The 15,005-nt window shown below is 44.1% G+C and overlaps 1 protein-coding gene across 1 annotated transcript in view; it reads left to right on the top strand.

Moving 5' to 3' along the window:
* mcf2l2 (MCF.2 cell line derived transforming sequence-like 2) overlaps positions 1-15,005 on the top strand; it is a 273,896-nt gene that overhangs the window by 140,631 nt on the left and 118,260 nt on the right. Inside the window, 2 exon segments of the mRNA XM_041204959.1 lie at positions 2,013-2,079; positions 11,210-11,325. Coding sequence (XP_041060893.1) covers positions 2,013-2,079; positions 11,210-11,325 — 183 coding nt within the window.

The following is a 15,005-nucleotide window of genomic DNA, read 5'->3' as shown; positions in this document are numbered from 1 at the left end:
CAAACTTTGGATCAGACTGTAGGTTTTGCTCCCACAAGTCCTCAAGAGGATCACTCGCCTCTTCTCTTCCCCTGTAATCTCTCACTTGAAAAAAGAACGTGTGGCATTCTATGTATTGAGACCAATCATCTGTGGCAGGTTAGAAAGGATCAATTCTCCAAAATTGTGGCATTTTGGGAGGGGATAGCTTCTTCAATTCTACTGGAGCTTGCTACTTACAATCACTGGGTGAGGTACAATGCTGATTTCTTTTTAATTTGATTTCTTCTGTTCAATCCTATCCTATCCTCATCATCAGTTTGTTGTAGGGTTGCCGAGTTGTGCCATTAATGATTGAGTTGATATGCAGACACTTCTTGGGTGGAAACTTTAAGTTTTTTTACAATATACTCAGCAGCAACTACAGGTGTGCTTTCAACTCCAGCTCTATCTCTACACTGACTGCTGAGGTAGCCTGCACTACTCTCCTATTGGTTACTACAGATCATGTGATCTTTCTTAACAAGTATTTTTCTTAAAGGTACATTGCACGCTATAAAATCATCTACATCCCCCTTCCTCCATTCGTCGTAATCTTTCTCCTTCCACTTTCCCCAAATCACCTACTCACTTATTCATTTTCATCCCCTCTTCTCTATCCTTTCCATTCCCATGTTTCCTTCCTCCTCTTTCCCTACCCCTCTAGCCACTATCAAATAGGTATAATGCACATTTATGAACAATGACATTAGTTCATTGAAAATAAGGATGTTTGTGGTGAGGAACATTAATTCTGGCACAATTCAATTCATAGAAATGTTTATATATATTAATACCTATATATGTAATTTCTTGATTGTGCAGCCCTCACTTTTAATTTTCTGTTGCTGTAACGTTTGATGTCTGCAGGTGAAATAGAATCTGCATTCTCTAGGTGTGTTTAAATTGTTCTGTAAGCAAACCAGGTCCACAGATGAAGCAATCGTACATGGTTATCATGACATGACTTGATCTTGATTTGTAAAGACTTTTTAAATTACAAAATCTTTAGTTTTCTTTCACCAGAAGCAGTCCCTGATAATTATATGGCGAGTTAGCAGTATATTGAATCTGACTGGTATCAGCTGGTCATCTAGGTTGGTTGGAGACAGGTTTCTGAGGGATAGGGCCCTTTGCCTTGACATCTACTTGGCAGACAGCTTGGCAGTTGGAAACGACTAAATGAAGGGGAAAAAAAACGAGGACAAATTTCCTGAGTTCATCAGTTCTCTGGGTTTTTCAGGATAAAGACAACTAGCTAATGGGACAGTCAAAAGCTCACATATAAACTTTAAGCTCAAACACTGGCCCAGGTTTAGTATTGCTGAGAGTTAGACTGTCATATCTTTGTTTTTCTATGAGCTATAAACTAAAAATTCTGTAAGCAAATAAGATTTATTGTATTGACTTTATATTACTTCTTAGTTTTACTTTTAATAAAATCTTATTCATATTCTATCATCTAAGTCACATGGTCTGATAGTGTTTATTCTTGCAGAAAAGAACACATTGAATGTGCATGTTAATCCCTGAAATTAATTCTAATAATACGGATTTCTGTTCAATCCCCACTTGAAATTACATTTTGGTTCGCCATGAACAGAGACTTACTGAGAGTGGCATCGAGTCCAGAGAATCATCTGAATAAAGACTAAAAGCCCAACACTAGGTTTGAATTCATAGTAGGTTCCTAGAAAGGAGCAGTTACTACTGTTGGCCGTTGAAAATATTTAATATCCATTTATCAATCAATCTGATCAGTAGGTTTTTGTGAACTGTACACTAATATCATACACATTGCCTAAATTATACTTTTGAATTTATATGATGGTGTTGCATTATGATCTAATATCTTATAATTGGGTGACATTGTTAATTGGATTACTGTTGTGAAAAGCTAAATGTAAAAGAACAGTGACTAGAATTTCAGTTCATTAGTAAAGGTGATGTACAAATTATAAAACAAAATTTAATGCCATTCATCTACTTCTCAGGCACATCATGAATGAACTGATTGAAACAGAACGGGTGTATGTCGAAGAGCTTCTGAGCATCATTGAGGTAGAGAAAATATGTAATTCAAAGTTCTGAAAAACGTGGTCATTTATCTTTAATAGTTTTGTTTATCTCATCATTTCATTCAGAAAGGGTATACCATTGTGATGCAGCTTATTGTAGTAGTATTTTTGACATGACTTTCCCCATCAGCAGAAAAAAAATGAGTTTTGACTAAAATAGCGGTCACTGCCAGTGATAAAGAGAAAATAGAAATGTCATCTGGACAGTAGCAATGGATCAGCTTTTACTATTTAAAATTTCTTAATTGTGCAGTCCCCAGGCACTGTTTAAACGCATGGAGATAGGTATCCTCCATACATCCATTTTTTGAAAAACCAAACAGCAGGCAATTTAATCCAGACAATCAAAACAGGAAACATAGCAGCTGTTCCCACTTAATCGTGGGAGAGGCTGTGCATCAGTCCGCCAGTGAAGGGAAAATCTCCCAGGTTTAAGTCAGAGGTGAGAAAGGGCTAACGTGAGAAACTCACCTGCTCGTGGCGAGATGCGAATTAGGCTCTTAGTGAGTCAATAGATATCAATTATCCCTGAGCCCATTGGAATTTAGTGATGGAGATTAGATTGGAGTTGCATGGCTTTCCCTTCCCTCCTGAAGGCCTCCCAGCAAACCCTGTTGGGTTTGGCAGTGGCCTACCACTTGGGGGAGAGGGTCGTTGTCAGGCACGCAGTGCCTGATCAAGGGTCCAAGCATTGGGAAGGGGAGAGGAGACCACTGAAACCCCCTTGCCTTGAACTCCCTGCTCCACTCTTGTAACCCCCTGCCTGTGACATTCAACCTGCCCTCACTTAGCTGTGTCCAGGGATCCAACAATAGTCCCTATAGCATCTTACCCGTAGCAGCCATTGCTCCTGGTGGCACAGCTAGCAATGGAGAGCTATCACCTCTGATTGGTTGGCAGCTCTCAGAGGGTGGAATTTCTGCACCCTAGGTCCTAAATCCCAGAGAAGGCATGACACCAACCAGTTAAGCGCCTGACAGACACTTAATTTAGTCAGGTCTCCCCTGCGGAAGCGATGCAAAGTTCCCACTGGTTCTCCAACCAGTAGGTGAGACCCCCATTGCAAACAATAAGTCCAGCCCAGCATGTTTATTATCAATAATAATTGGTCATGGCTTCTTTGACCAATAAATATGTGAAATTAAAAGAGAAATCATAAATGTCTTTCTCTTTGCTATTACGGTAACTATTACTTTTAAGCCATAAATCATTACTGGGAATTAGGGGAGTTGTTTTATTTGAGGGTGGAAAGGGAATTTCAGTACAGTACTTCAGTGAACTCTGTTGCTATGTTGTGTTCTGGACAAAAGTCAATCTTTTCCTGGGCCAAAGGCTGTTTCTCCTTTTGTTTCAGGACTTTGTGGCCACCACCACTTTCCAAAAAAAAGTACATACTTAGACCGAGTCCCTTTATCCTACTGCTTGGGCACTGCCATGTCCTCAGTTTTCTGCTTCCCTGCTGAGAATATTTTCACTCTAAACTGAGTTAGTTCTCATATGATCCTACTGGTTCCCATCTGCTTTGGTTTCTGTTCTTTCCTGAACAGCTTCCTCCTCTGCATTACTTTTGTGGATTTACCTTTCATTACTTGGCTCCCTGAACATGACTGTGCTTGATCCTTGGAATTCACTTTCTCTTCTCCTCATTGCTCTACTGCTACAAACAGATGTGCTATTGTGCATTACTGATGCCTCTACTCATATCTGCTGGACACCAAGCCCAATCTCTGTTGACTTTCCACCTTTATTTCCCACTGGACAACCTCCACCAATGTGCCTACTGATACCTGGTCTCTTGAATGGCTCTTAGACTCACTTACTTCCCCACTACTATCTCTGAACACCTTGCCCCATACTGAAAGCTGCCGCCTGCCTATAATTGTCATTACTTGCCTTTCACAAACAGCAACAGTGGCAATATACCCCTTATTACTAATAACTACTCATTAATCTAATTTTGGAGGCATAGGAAACCTTGGCTTAAAGCTAAACATAAAGGAGCAGTTTATTAGTGCTTTCAATGTTACTTTTTAGTTGTAGCTGCTTTGCAGGGCAGAGCAGAAAAAGTACTCTAAGAAAGCAAAGAGTGAGGCAAGGCCTTTAGGATCATCGAGCCCCATTTCTCCTACAAACTATGTATAATTTGCTTTATCATGAACTCTACCTGACTGTTGAGGTGGAAAAATCATTTACGCATACTTTCCCAGAATTCCGTCTCACCTTCACCAATAGATAATTGTCAAGAAATGTGAACTTACCTGTCACTCCAGGGCATTTTTTGGGAGAAAGGTGAGGACTACAAGTCCCGACGTGACCTTGGAGCTCCAGCGCTGCGTGGAGTGGGACAGGCTGTACATGCTCAGCCCAGTTTTCCTGGTTCTTCAGGGGGCACCTGCGTGGTGGTGGTGGTGGCACAGAAATCCAACCACGGGACCATGGTGGCAGGGAACTGTAAACCCAAGTGTCTGGATGCTGAGTAGCAGAAGAAGAGGCTCCAATGAGCAAAAAGTGTTGCTGTTAGCTGGTTCTGTGTAGCTGAAGCTCAGGAGAAGTCCTGGGGGACTGAAAAGGCAGTGGAAGGTCGTGATCTCTGTGCTGCTGAGAGGGTTAAGGCTAAGAGGAATCCCTGGGAGCCGCTGATAGCTTGGTGCAGCTGGGGAGATTTGAGCTTAGTGAAATCCAGGGGCGGCACAGCAGTGAAGCTAGCTGTCTGCTAAAGAGCTGAAACTGTGCCAGTATTTAGAGGCTGGAGTGCAGACTCGGGAGAAGAGATTGAACCACTAGAGGTGAGTAGTTATTGAGACAGTCCAAGTCAGAGTGGCTTTCAAGGGAATTCAGAGGCCAGACCTTTGAAAGTGAAGAATTGAAATCCCTTGTGAGGGAAACAGAATCTTAACAAGATTGTGTAGCTTACAGTGGACACTGACATCTAGTCAGTTGCTAAGAAATTTGTGAGATCTGTCTATGTTGCATCTGTCATTTAATATGCAGTGTGATGTGTTCGATTACAGTTTGCCTGTTAATTCATATTTATCTCATATTCATTTTGAATATTAGAGTAGAAGATATGTGTTGTAAATTGTTTTACTTTCCTGAGTCCTGCAGCCACTGTCACTACTTAGCGGAATCTTTTGGTAAGAATTCAATGCACTTGAACATTCTGATAAAAGCCATGGAGAAACCGTCATGTACGACTTACCTGCCATGCTTCCAGGAATCTGTTGTCGTCTTAAATTGTTGCATATTTTAAATCGCACAGAAACAATTCATCCCCCAACCCCTGGTTGTGTTACATGGAATTTAAGTTCCTCCTCCACCATTCCATATTTAGGTGAGCTGATCCTTCAAATCTAAGTTTCCTAGAGTCAGCAATGTAATTCAGTGATGGTCAGAACTCTAGCGCAAAACATCATAGCTATTTTTGGGGGCATTGTGTTGTAAGTATATTTAAAGTTAAGGATCAACATTGCTACAGGTTCCAGTGTGTCTGGCTTCTGGCAGATGGCTTTTATCTTGCGTTTTCATGCAGTATTAATATGCTAATTAGGTCAGGAAGAGAACATTTAAGTGTTAGCCACTCTCCTGTGAACAATCGACGTGGAAATTGGAGCCATAATCCAATTAATAATAATTTTTCCTAATGCCTTATGATGCATTCTCAGCAGTTCAAAAGTTAGCGGGTGATTAATGGGCAGAATTTTACCAGCAACGTGGCAGTGGGAATGAAGGAGGCAAAATGGCGCTGGCCAATATCGAGCTAGCTCCCCGATATTGTAACGCCCCTAACCAATTTATGAGATGCAAGTGGCGGCTGGACGAGTGGCTGACACATCAGCAGCAGAGGCTGATAATCGTCAGGTATTTTCCTCCGTTTTCCTGATCTGACCAATGACTCACAGGATGCTTGGACGCATGGGGCGGAATCGTCCCGGATTGGCACTAAGTGCGGTAGCGGGCAGGTAAGCGACAGCAGGTTGTAACGCCATATCATCCCAAACCTGCCACATTAATTATGCATTTCCAGGAGACGTGCCATTTCCATGGCAGGCGGGCCCTCATTCACCCACCCACCATCACCTCAACGCTTCATCACATCAGGCACCATATTTAAAGTCCAGCTGCACGCCCATGACTACTTCAGGGAAGATGTTCATGAGAGGCAAAATGACTGCAGCCTCCAGGTTTAATGACTTATCACTGGAATGTCATTTGGAAGCCATGGAACCAGCCATGATGTCCTCTACTCCCACTCTGGCCACAGGATGTGCAGCGGCATCACCAATCCAGTGTGGCAGGCAATGGCAGTGGTGATCAGTGCCATTGCTGCATAGAAGAAGCTGGCCATTCAATGTAGATAGGGGATCAATGATCTCATCCATGCAGTCAGGGTATGGCAACCATCTCATCACTCTAAGCTCACACACTCAAGCCCATCACATATTCACTAACATCTCACTCACTGTCAGCTCAAGGGACATTACCACCCATTCCCACATACATTCCCTCACATGTCAACCTGGTCTCATCTCCTCTGGAGATTGCCTCCTCAGTTCTCACCATCTTGAGGCCACTTGCACAGATCAAAGTGTGCCCCACACACACCCTGGGATATTCCCCTTCCACAGTACAGCCCTCGTCCTGCAGCCTCTTCCCTTGCCTCAGGCCACTTTTACCCTTTCCCCAAGCAAGCCCTAGCCCTGCAGTCATTGAAAAGCCACCCACATATGGCTGATCTGGTAGGTAGAGACCTGCCACAAGCCCCACTAAAAGTGATGTGGTGCTGTCTGTGAAGCCTGGCACTGATGACTGTGAGTACTGACCGAAGCAAGATAGACATACAAACCTTGAAGTCCCAAGCGAAGTCCAGCCCTCCAAGTGCACGCCTTAGATATGCTGTTGTGAAACACCTCAGCATGTTTTCCTGCCAACATGGGTGGATGATCCAGCCGGGGTGGGGGCGGAATTGAGTCCGGCAGGCTGGCCTTATAATGATAGGCTGATGTATTATATTGAGATTCCTGATATCCGATGGTGGGAAACATGGCTTGCCAGCAGCGGGTGGAGCAGCCAATCGCAAACTGGTTTCACGCCGTCATGAAACTGATTTTTGGCCTTCTCGCTATATTGTCCGCTCACACCCGACGCTGGTGGCCATGGAAAATCCCAGCCATGGAGTCTTGCTTCATCATATGGCAGTTGAATTGTGGAGGGAACTGGCAACAATACAGTGAAGCTGTCTGCAGGCTGCATCTTGAAGAAGCAATGCTATCAAGTTGGGAGGCACTGCAAAGGGTGCAGCCAAGGTGATGTGCCGTTAGTGAATAGGTATTTTCCAAGTCCATAGCAGTCACTAATGGCTGAACAAGATCTTGAAAGGCTTATCGCAATGGATTATCTGGCTATGGGGTCAATGCTTTCAGACTTTGACTTGTCCAGTGAGGAGAGTGATGCAGAAATGGGAATGGAGCCTCGTGGAGCACCGATGCAGAGGCTAGAGGAGCATTGGGGTTGAAGAAGTCATTTGACGTGGACAAGGAGGGTACATAGGGGCAATGGGACGTGTGGAGCCTCTTGGTCACAGAAGACACGACCCAACTCAAAGGATGCACTGTCAGAGGCTAAGGTTCATCTAGCTGTCCAAGCATCAATGTCTATAAAGACTACATCAGTCCAGGGAGGTGGTGGCAGAGCTCTGTGGTTGCTGGAGCAGTAATTGAGATCATTGGGAGATGGCAAACATTCAATGCCTGTAGTCATAAAAGTGATGTTGGCACACAACTTTTTCACCTGTGGTTCATTCCAAGGATTTTCTGGAGATCTAAGTGGCATTTCTCAGTAAGCATCTGATTACTGCATGAAGGATATCACCATTGGGCTGGTCAGTATATCAATTTTACAACCTATCATGCTAGTCAGGCTGAAAGGGCAATCGGCTTGAGGGCCATGGCTGCATTTCTCCAGGTGCAGACTCTACTCATGTAGTTGTCAGGGCTCCCTCGGAGCAACAGGACACCTTTGTGAACAGGAAAATGTTCCACTCCCTGAATGTTCAAGTCATTTGAACCACCGCAGCTGGATCATGCAGGTGTGCATGAGCTTCCTGGGAAGCTGCCCCCACTCCTTCATCTTTAGACAGCTCTTCAGGTCACAGAAATATTTCCATGGCCTGAGTCTTGTGAACAAGGGGTGTCCACTGAAGACATGGCTTCTGACTCCTTTATGCAACCCCAATATATGGCAGAGGACACATACAGCTCCTGCCATTTCGCTACAAGAGCCACCATAGAACAGGTCATTGACCTTCTGAAAATGAAGTTTAGATGCCTTGATAGATCTGGGGGAACTCTGCAATATGTCCTATCAGGGGTATCCCACATCATTGTCATCAACTGCACAAAGCATATCTAGGCACTCCAGAGGCAGTGGTGGAGTGCTGCCAAAGCACACCAGAGTGCTGCTCCAGCACCTTCTATTTAAGGCAGGCCTGTCTAACTCAATGTGGCCCGCCAAACTTGTTGGACATTCAAGTGACTTATAAATGAAAAATGTTGTAAAGCTGCTCACCCAGTCACAGGCTGGTTTCTCCCTGCATTTACTGCTGATAGGTTCACTAGTGATAGCTTCTTCAAGATGCAGCCTGCAGGCAGCTTCACTGTTTGGTTGCCGATTCCCTCCACAATTCAACTACCTCATGGTGAAGCCGACATGTTTTACAACAGCATATCTAAGGCATTTACTTGGCGGGCTGCACTTCACTTGGGACTTTAAGGTGTGTTTGCCTACCTTGCTTTGGTCAGCACTTGCAGTCATCAGCGCCACAGACAGCACCACATCACCTTTAGTGGAGCTTGTGGCAGGTCTCTACCTACCAGATCAGCCATATGTGTGTGGCTTTTCAATGGCTGCAGGGCTAGGGCTTGCTTGGGGAAGGCGTAAAAGTGGCCTGAGGCAAGGCAAGAGGCTGCAGTACGTGGGCTGTACTGTGGAAGGGGAGTACCCCAGGGTGTGTGGGGTGCACATGTTGATCTGTGCAAGTGGCCTCAAGATGGTAAGGGCTGAGGAGGCAGTCTCCACTAGTGAGCCTATCAAAGCCCCCACCTCTCCCCCCCATTTTAAATGCAGTTACATTAATAACAATCCCAAGATATAATTGCACCCTAAAATTATAATACCTAAAATCAGTAAAAAGTAATGCAAGCAGAAATAATAATGCCAAGCTTTTCACTCTTTTGATTATTACATGACTGTTTAGTGTTTCTGCCAATTAAGATGTCATCACATGACCTCCTATCTTCAACTGCCTTTCCCTCAGGCTCCTGCCATTGGTCACCCAACATGTCCATCATCACAGTGTCCCACCTTCCCAAGGCTTTTCAATTTGTCCCAGTTTTGACTTTTGAAAATCTGGTCATCCTACTTATGTGGCCATATGACCTACTCCTGTTTCTAGTTCTTAAATTCTTATTCTCCTTTCACAGCTCTAATACCTTTCCAATACAAAGGTGCCAGAACTTCATGCAAACTGTGTCTATTTTGTACAATGTTTTAGCTTTCCACCAAGTGATGGCTCCTTGTAAGATTGTCCTGATTGTGTAGTGAAGTCATGGTATGAAAATTCTGATAAATTTTGATCAGACTATTTCCTTGTTCAAACATCAGCCTTGGTTTATGCATTTAAGCTTAGTAAAGTTGGAATGGAGATCATCACAAACTACCCGGCAAAAATAGTTTTTGGGATGTGGGCAACACTGGCAAGGTAGTATTTATTGCCCAGCTTTAATAGCTTTGAGGCATTTTGAGTCAACCATGCAGTCAAAAACTGGTGCCAAGTATAGGTCAGACCAGATAAGCATGGCACATTCCCTTCAATGCAGTAATTATGGTGTTATATGGTAGTTTGACAGCTTCCACTGTCATTTATTGGGGGTCAGCCCACAAGTTACCATACTTACTAAATAATCATCGTTTCCATGAGGTGATTTGAACTCAGAACCTCTAGATAATCCAATATAATTGGTCACTATACACATTATCTACTGTAAATATTGATGAAGAGTTCATGTAAGCGGTTCCTGTTTCCCTCCTACAGTGGTTCTTGGACTTTAGGATTTTATAGAGAACAAAATTGCACAGACACAGGTTCAGCTCAACTACAATCTTGCTGTTTATTAGAAATAAACGTCCTAGTTCCCTAAAACAAAACTCTAAGCTGGTTTAAATGACACAACCCCTCGATTAGTTTGTCTGATTTAAATCCCTCCACGATTGGCTCCCAACCAAAACACACAAAATCACCACAACTTATTAGGGAAAAACTTTACTGGAAAAGCCACAATCAAAACCCCACATTCAGACCCAAACCCACTGGACTCGGTTGTTACCCTTAAATTACTCTAATCTCTCAGCCCCAATACCCCTCGGATTTGGCTGATAACTTACAATCCTCCACACGGTTGGTCCTTCTGGTGAGAACTGTAGGTCCACGAGCCAGTTTGACCCTTCCTGACCCTCCTTCTTGACTGCAGTACCAAACCCTTTGCTCTTGTCCTTTTTATGATGATCCTTATCGAAATATCATGAACACATTTCCTGAGGCCAGCCTGCTGGATGGTTAGTGCTTAGCACCTTCTTTGATCCCTCAAGTCTGTTCCAGAGAGACCTACTCAGTGCTGATGTTGTTTCCACAACTGAAAACAATGAATCCCACCAAGGTGAAATATCCCTGGCTCCAAAGCTGATCTTTATATGAAAGGTTTCTCTCCTTCAGTGACAGGAGTGAATGGATGTTGTCTGGGGCCATTTGGTTGTGACAATGGCCTCCTTGGTTTCTTAATTAGATTACATGATGGTGGTTATCCCGTGTTCACTGCTGTGATGTCGTCTTAAATTCCAATCCTTTTAATAGTATCAGTCCTGTTGTGATGTTGGAATGTCTGAGATTAACCCCCGCCTTATAACGTAGCCTGCCTTGGTGTGTTTTGTTTTGGGGCTGGGCTTTCATTTACAGTACTTGTGTTTGTGGGTGTTTTGGGGTTCTTCCATCATATTTTATATAGTTCAGTTGAAGGGGATTCCGATCCCACATTCATTACGTTGTTCCCTTTTCTTTACAGGGTTATGCAGCTGAAATGGACAATCAAGAGCTGGCTCCCCTGATCCCAGCTTCCCTTAAGAACAAAAAAGAAGTCCTGTTTGGAAATCTTCCAGAAATCTATGATTTTCACAATAGGTGATCATACTTCTCAATAACCATGTTAATGATAACATTTGATTTTATTTACTTTACATTGTGATAATCTCAAAGATACATCTGGTCAATTTTGGAAACAAGAAACGTAAAATTGATTTTTACTGTGGAATATTATAAGTCTGTCATGAGAAATTATTTGATACTTTTATTCATTTATGGGATGTGGGCATTGCTGGCTAGGCCAACATTTGTTGCCCATCCCAAATTACTCTTGAGGAGGTGGTGGTGAGCTGCCTTCTTGAACCGCTGCAGTTCCTGTGGTGTAGGTACACCCACAGTGTTGTTAGGGAGGGAGTTCTAGGATTTTGACCCAGCTACAGTGAAGGAACAGTGATATATTTCCAAATCAGGATGGGGAGTGACTTGGAGGGGAACTTCCAGGTGATTGTGTTCCCACGTGCCTGCTGTCCTTGTCCTTCTAGATGGTAACGGTTGTGGGTTTGGAAGGTGCTGTCGAAGGAATCTTAGTGAGTTCCTGTAGTGAATCTTGTATATTGTACACATGCTGCCACTATGCCTCGATGGTGGAGGGAGTGATTTTTTGGGGAAGGGGTGCCAATCAAGTGGACTGCTTTGTCCTTAATGGTGTCAGGCTTCTTGAGTGCTGTTGGAGCTGCACTCATCCAGGCAAGTGGGGAATATTCCATCACATTCCTGACTTGTGCCTTGTAGATGGTGGACAGGCTTTGGGGAGTCAGGAGGTGAGTTACTCGCCGCAGGATTCCTAGCCTCTGACCTGCTGTTGTGGCTACAGTATTTACATGTCTAGTCCAGGTCAGTTTCTGATCAATGGTAACCCCCAGGATGTTGAGAGTGGGGGATTCAGTGATGGTAATACTTTGATCATCAAGGCGCAATGGTTAGATTCTCTCTTGTATTATAATTAGAACTTAACCCAGATTGCTGAGATGAAAAAATTGCCATCTTTATTTTCCAGCTGCTAAATTACAACTCTTCAGCAGCCTTTTCAAGGAGGCTAAATTCATGGGAGTGGAGGTTAAACATTTTCCCTCAGAGAGGGAGGAGATTTTGGAATGAAATATTATATTAATTTATAATGAAGCTGAAATGGTAAACCTGGAAGCTGCTTGCCTATTCAATGTCTGGTTTTAAATCACTGATAGAGCACAGCCATCATAAATAATGTCCTAGTACAGTCTTATAATAAAACACAAGTGTCAAATATTTTAAATTAAACCTTCTTTCTTCAAGTGCAATAAAACCCCACTTTGCTTTTCTCTTCTAAAAGTAACCAGCAACATTTGTTTTTGCAAAGAGAAAGAGAAAATTTTTTAAGTTATAGATCACTATTGGTGTATATCATTAAAATGTTAACTTCATAATCTGAATTTTACATAAAAAATAATTTAAATTGGAGACACACTGGGTACACAACATGATATTTCAACAATTTGAGATCATGATCTCCTCCTCCATCCCCACCCCCTTTACGTTTTTCCCCCCTCCTTTTTGTTTTTTCCAATAATTTATCTAGATTTTTCTTTTCCCACCTACTTCCATTATTTTTAAATGTATTTCCATCCATTGTTTTATCTCTACCTTTTAGCCTTTTTAGTATTCCCTACCCCACCCCACCCCAACTAGAGCTATCTGTACCTTGTTTGTCCTGCTTTCTACCCTTAATTAGCACATTCCTTTAGATAATATTACCACCTTCAACACCTCTTTGTCCTTTTGTCTGTGACAGCTTTTGATTATCTCCACCTATCACTGACCCTTTACCTAGCTCTTCTTGTCCCAACACCACCCCCCACCCTTAAACCAGCTTATATTTCACCCCTTTCCTATTTTTACTTAGTTCTATTGAAGGGTCATGAGGACTCGAAACATCAATTGTGCTCTTCTCCACTGATGCTGCCAGACCTGCTGAGTTTTTCCAGGTATTTCTGTTTTTGTTTTTGCCCAGGAACCCCTGAATGAGTCCCTGGAGGAGCCTCTCCATGAGACTCACCACTCTCTCCATGGAGGAGGCAGTGCGCTTGGCCATGAGGGTCAACACAGCGCTCACGCTCCGCAAGGACTCCTCCACAACGGAGACCATGGCACGCATTCCCTCGGGTATCTCCACCAGATCCTTCCGCAAACCCTGCTGGATGTCCAGCATCCAGCGAAGGATTATATTCACTGGAGTTCAGAAGAATGAGGGGGGATCTCATAAAAACCTATAAAGTTCTAACAGGACTAGACAGGGTAGATGCAGGAAAGATGTTCCCGATGGTGGGGGAGTCCAGAACCAGGGGTCACAGTCTGAGGATACGGGGTAGACCATTTAGGACTGAGATCAGGAGAAATTTCTTTACCCAGAGAGTGGTGAGCCTGTGGAATTTGCTACCACAGAAAGTAATTGAGGCCAAAACATTATATGTTTTCAAGAAGGAGTTAGATATAGCTCTTGGGGCGAAAGAGATCAAGTAACACAGGGAGAAAGTGAGAGCAGGGTATTGAGTTGGATGATCAGCCATGATCATAATGAATGGTGGAGCAGGCTCAAAGGACCGAATGGCCTACTCCTGCTCCTAGTTTCTATGTTTCTATCTGTTGCCTCATGGATGACTCCAGAGGCATATCATCAGCCACCGGCTGAGCTGGTACCCAGCACTCCTCCGACTCCTGACGCCCTAGGCACTCTCTGCTTCTGCCTGCACCTCAAGCAAGTCTGAAGTGACCTCACCAATGTGCACCGAGATAGTAGCTGGTGACCTAATGCCTGCCAAGGTGCTGGTATCTGCACTGTACCTGCTTGAGAGAGCGCGTGTGACACAGGTGCACCCTGATCAGTGTGGTCCTCAGGGGTGGGCCTTCAGGCTCCTCATCCTGAAGGGCTGGTGGTGAGCCTAAAAGGAAGAACAAGGACATGTCATTAGTTGAAGTCGTCACACTGTTACTGTGCATGCCTGGCAGCCTCATGAGACAGGGATGTGCATCATGGTGCCCTCGTTTTTCCATTATCAGTGAGAATTCCAGGTTCGAGGCTCACATTAATATCGAGACTACAATGGAATGGTTGCAATTACTGACATTCTCACCTCAATGCACTGCGCTCTTACCTCCCTGTGGCACCCCAACTTCACCGTGGCCACTTGACCTAGGCGCATGGCACCTCTCCAACTCCAGGGCCTCCTGTTCATAACGAGTGAGGATTAGTAGGTGTGGCAGTACCCCACCAGTATGCGACCTCTCTGCACTGTTATGGGATGTTTTCTCCTGAAAGGATAGAGGAGCATTGATTAGTCTACTCTCTACCTGCAGCGCCATTGCAGATTGGCCAACCCCACCTGAGGAATGCCTTGCAGGGCTCAGCTGATTCATGACCATGGAGTCACAAGGCACTCAGTCCAATCAGCCAGGGCTCACCCCCTTGCCCAGATGCTGCCTCACTGACATTTGCCATTCACACTCTAACACCTCTGAGGTCCACAGGGGATGGACAGCTCTTAACTGTTCTGCAAAGTGATCCATGCCAACACAGTACTCATCCTTCCTGATCGCAGGAGATCATTGAAGCACTCCCAGCCCTGCACCCATGTGTGCCTCACCACATTGTGGCTGCTGACCCTGGATGCCACCTCCTCCCAGGCCCTTTTGGTGAGGTGGGGGGGCTTCCTCCTCCCATCCCTGGGGACAAGTGTTTCTCTCCT

Source organism: Carcharodon carcharias, chromosome 2 (genome assembly GCF_017639515.1).
Source record: "Carcharodon carcharias isolate sCarCar2 chromosome 2, sCarCar2.pri, whole genome shotgun sequence".
NCBI lineage: Eukaryota > Metazoa > Chordata > Chondrichthyes > Lamniformes > Lamnidae > Carcharodon > Carcharodon carcharias.
The sequence above is the reverse complement of the archived record's forward strand: the minus strand, read 5'-3'. Positions and strand labels throughout refer to the sequence as shown.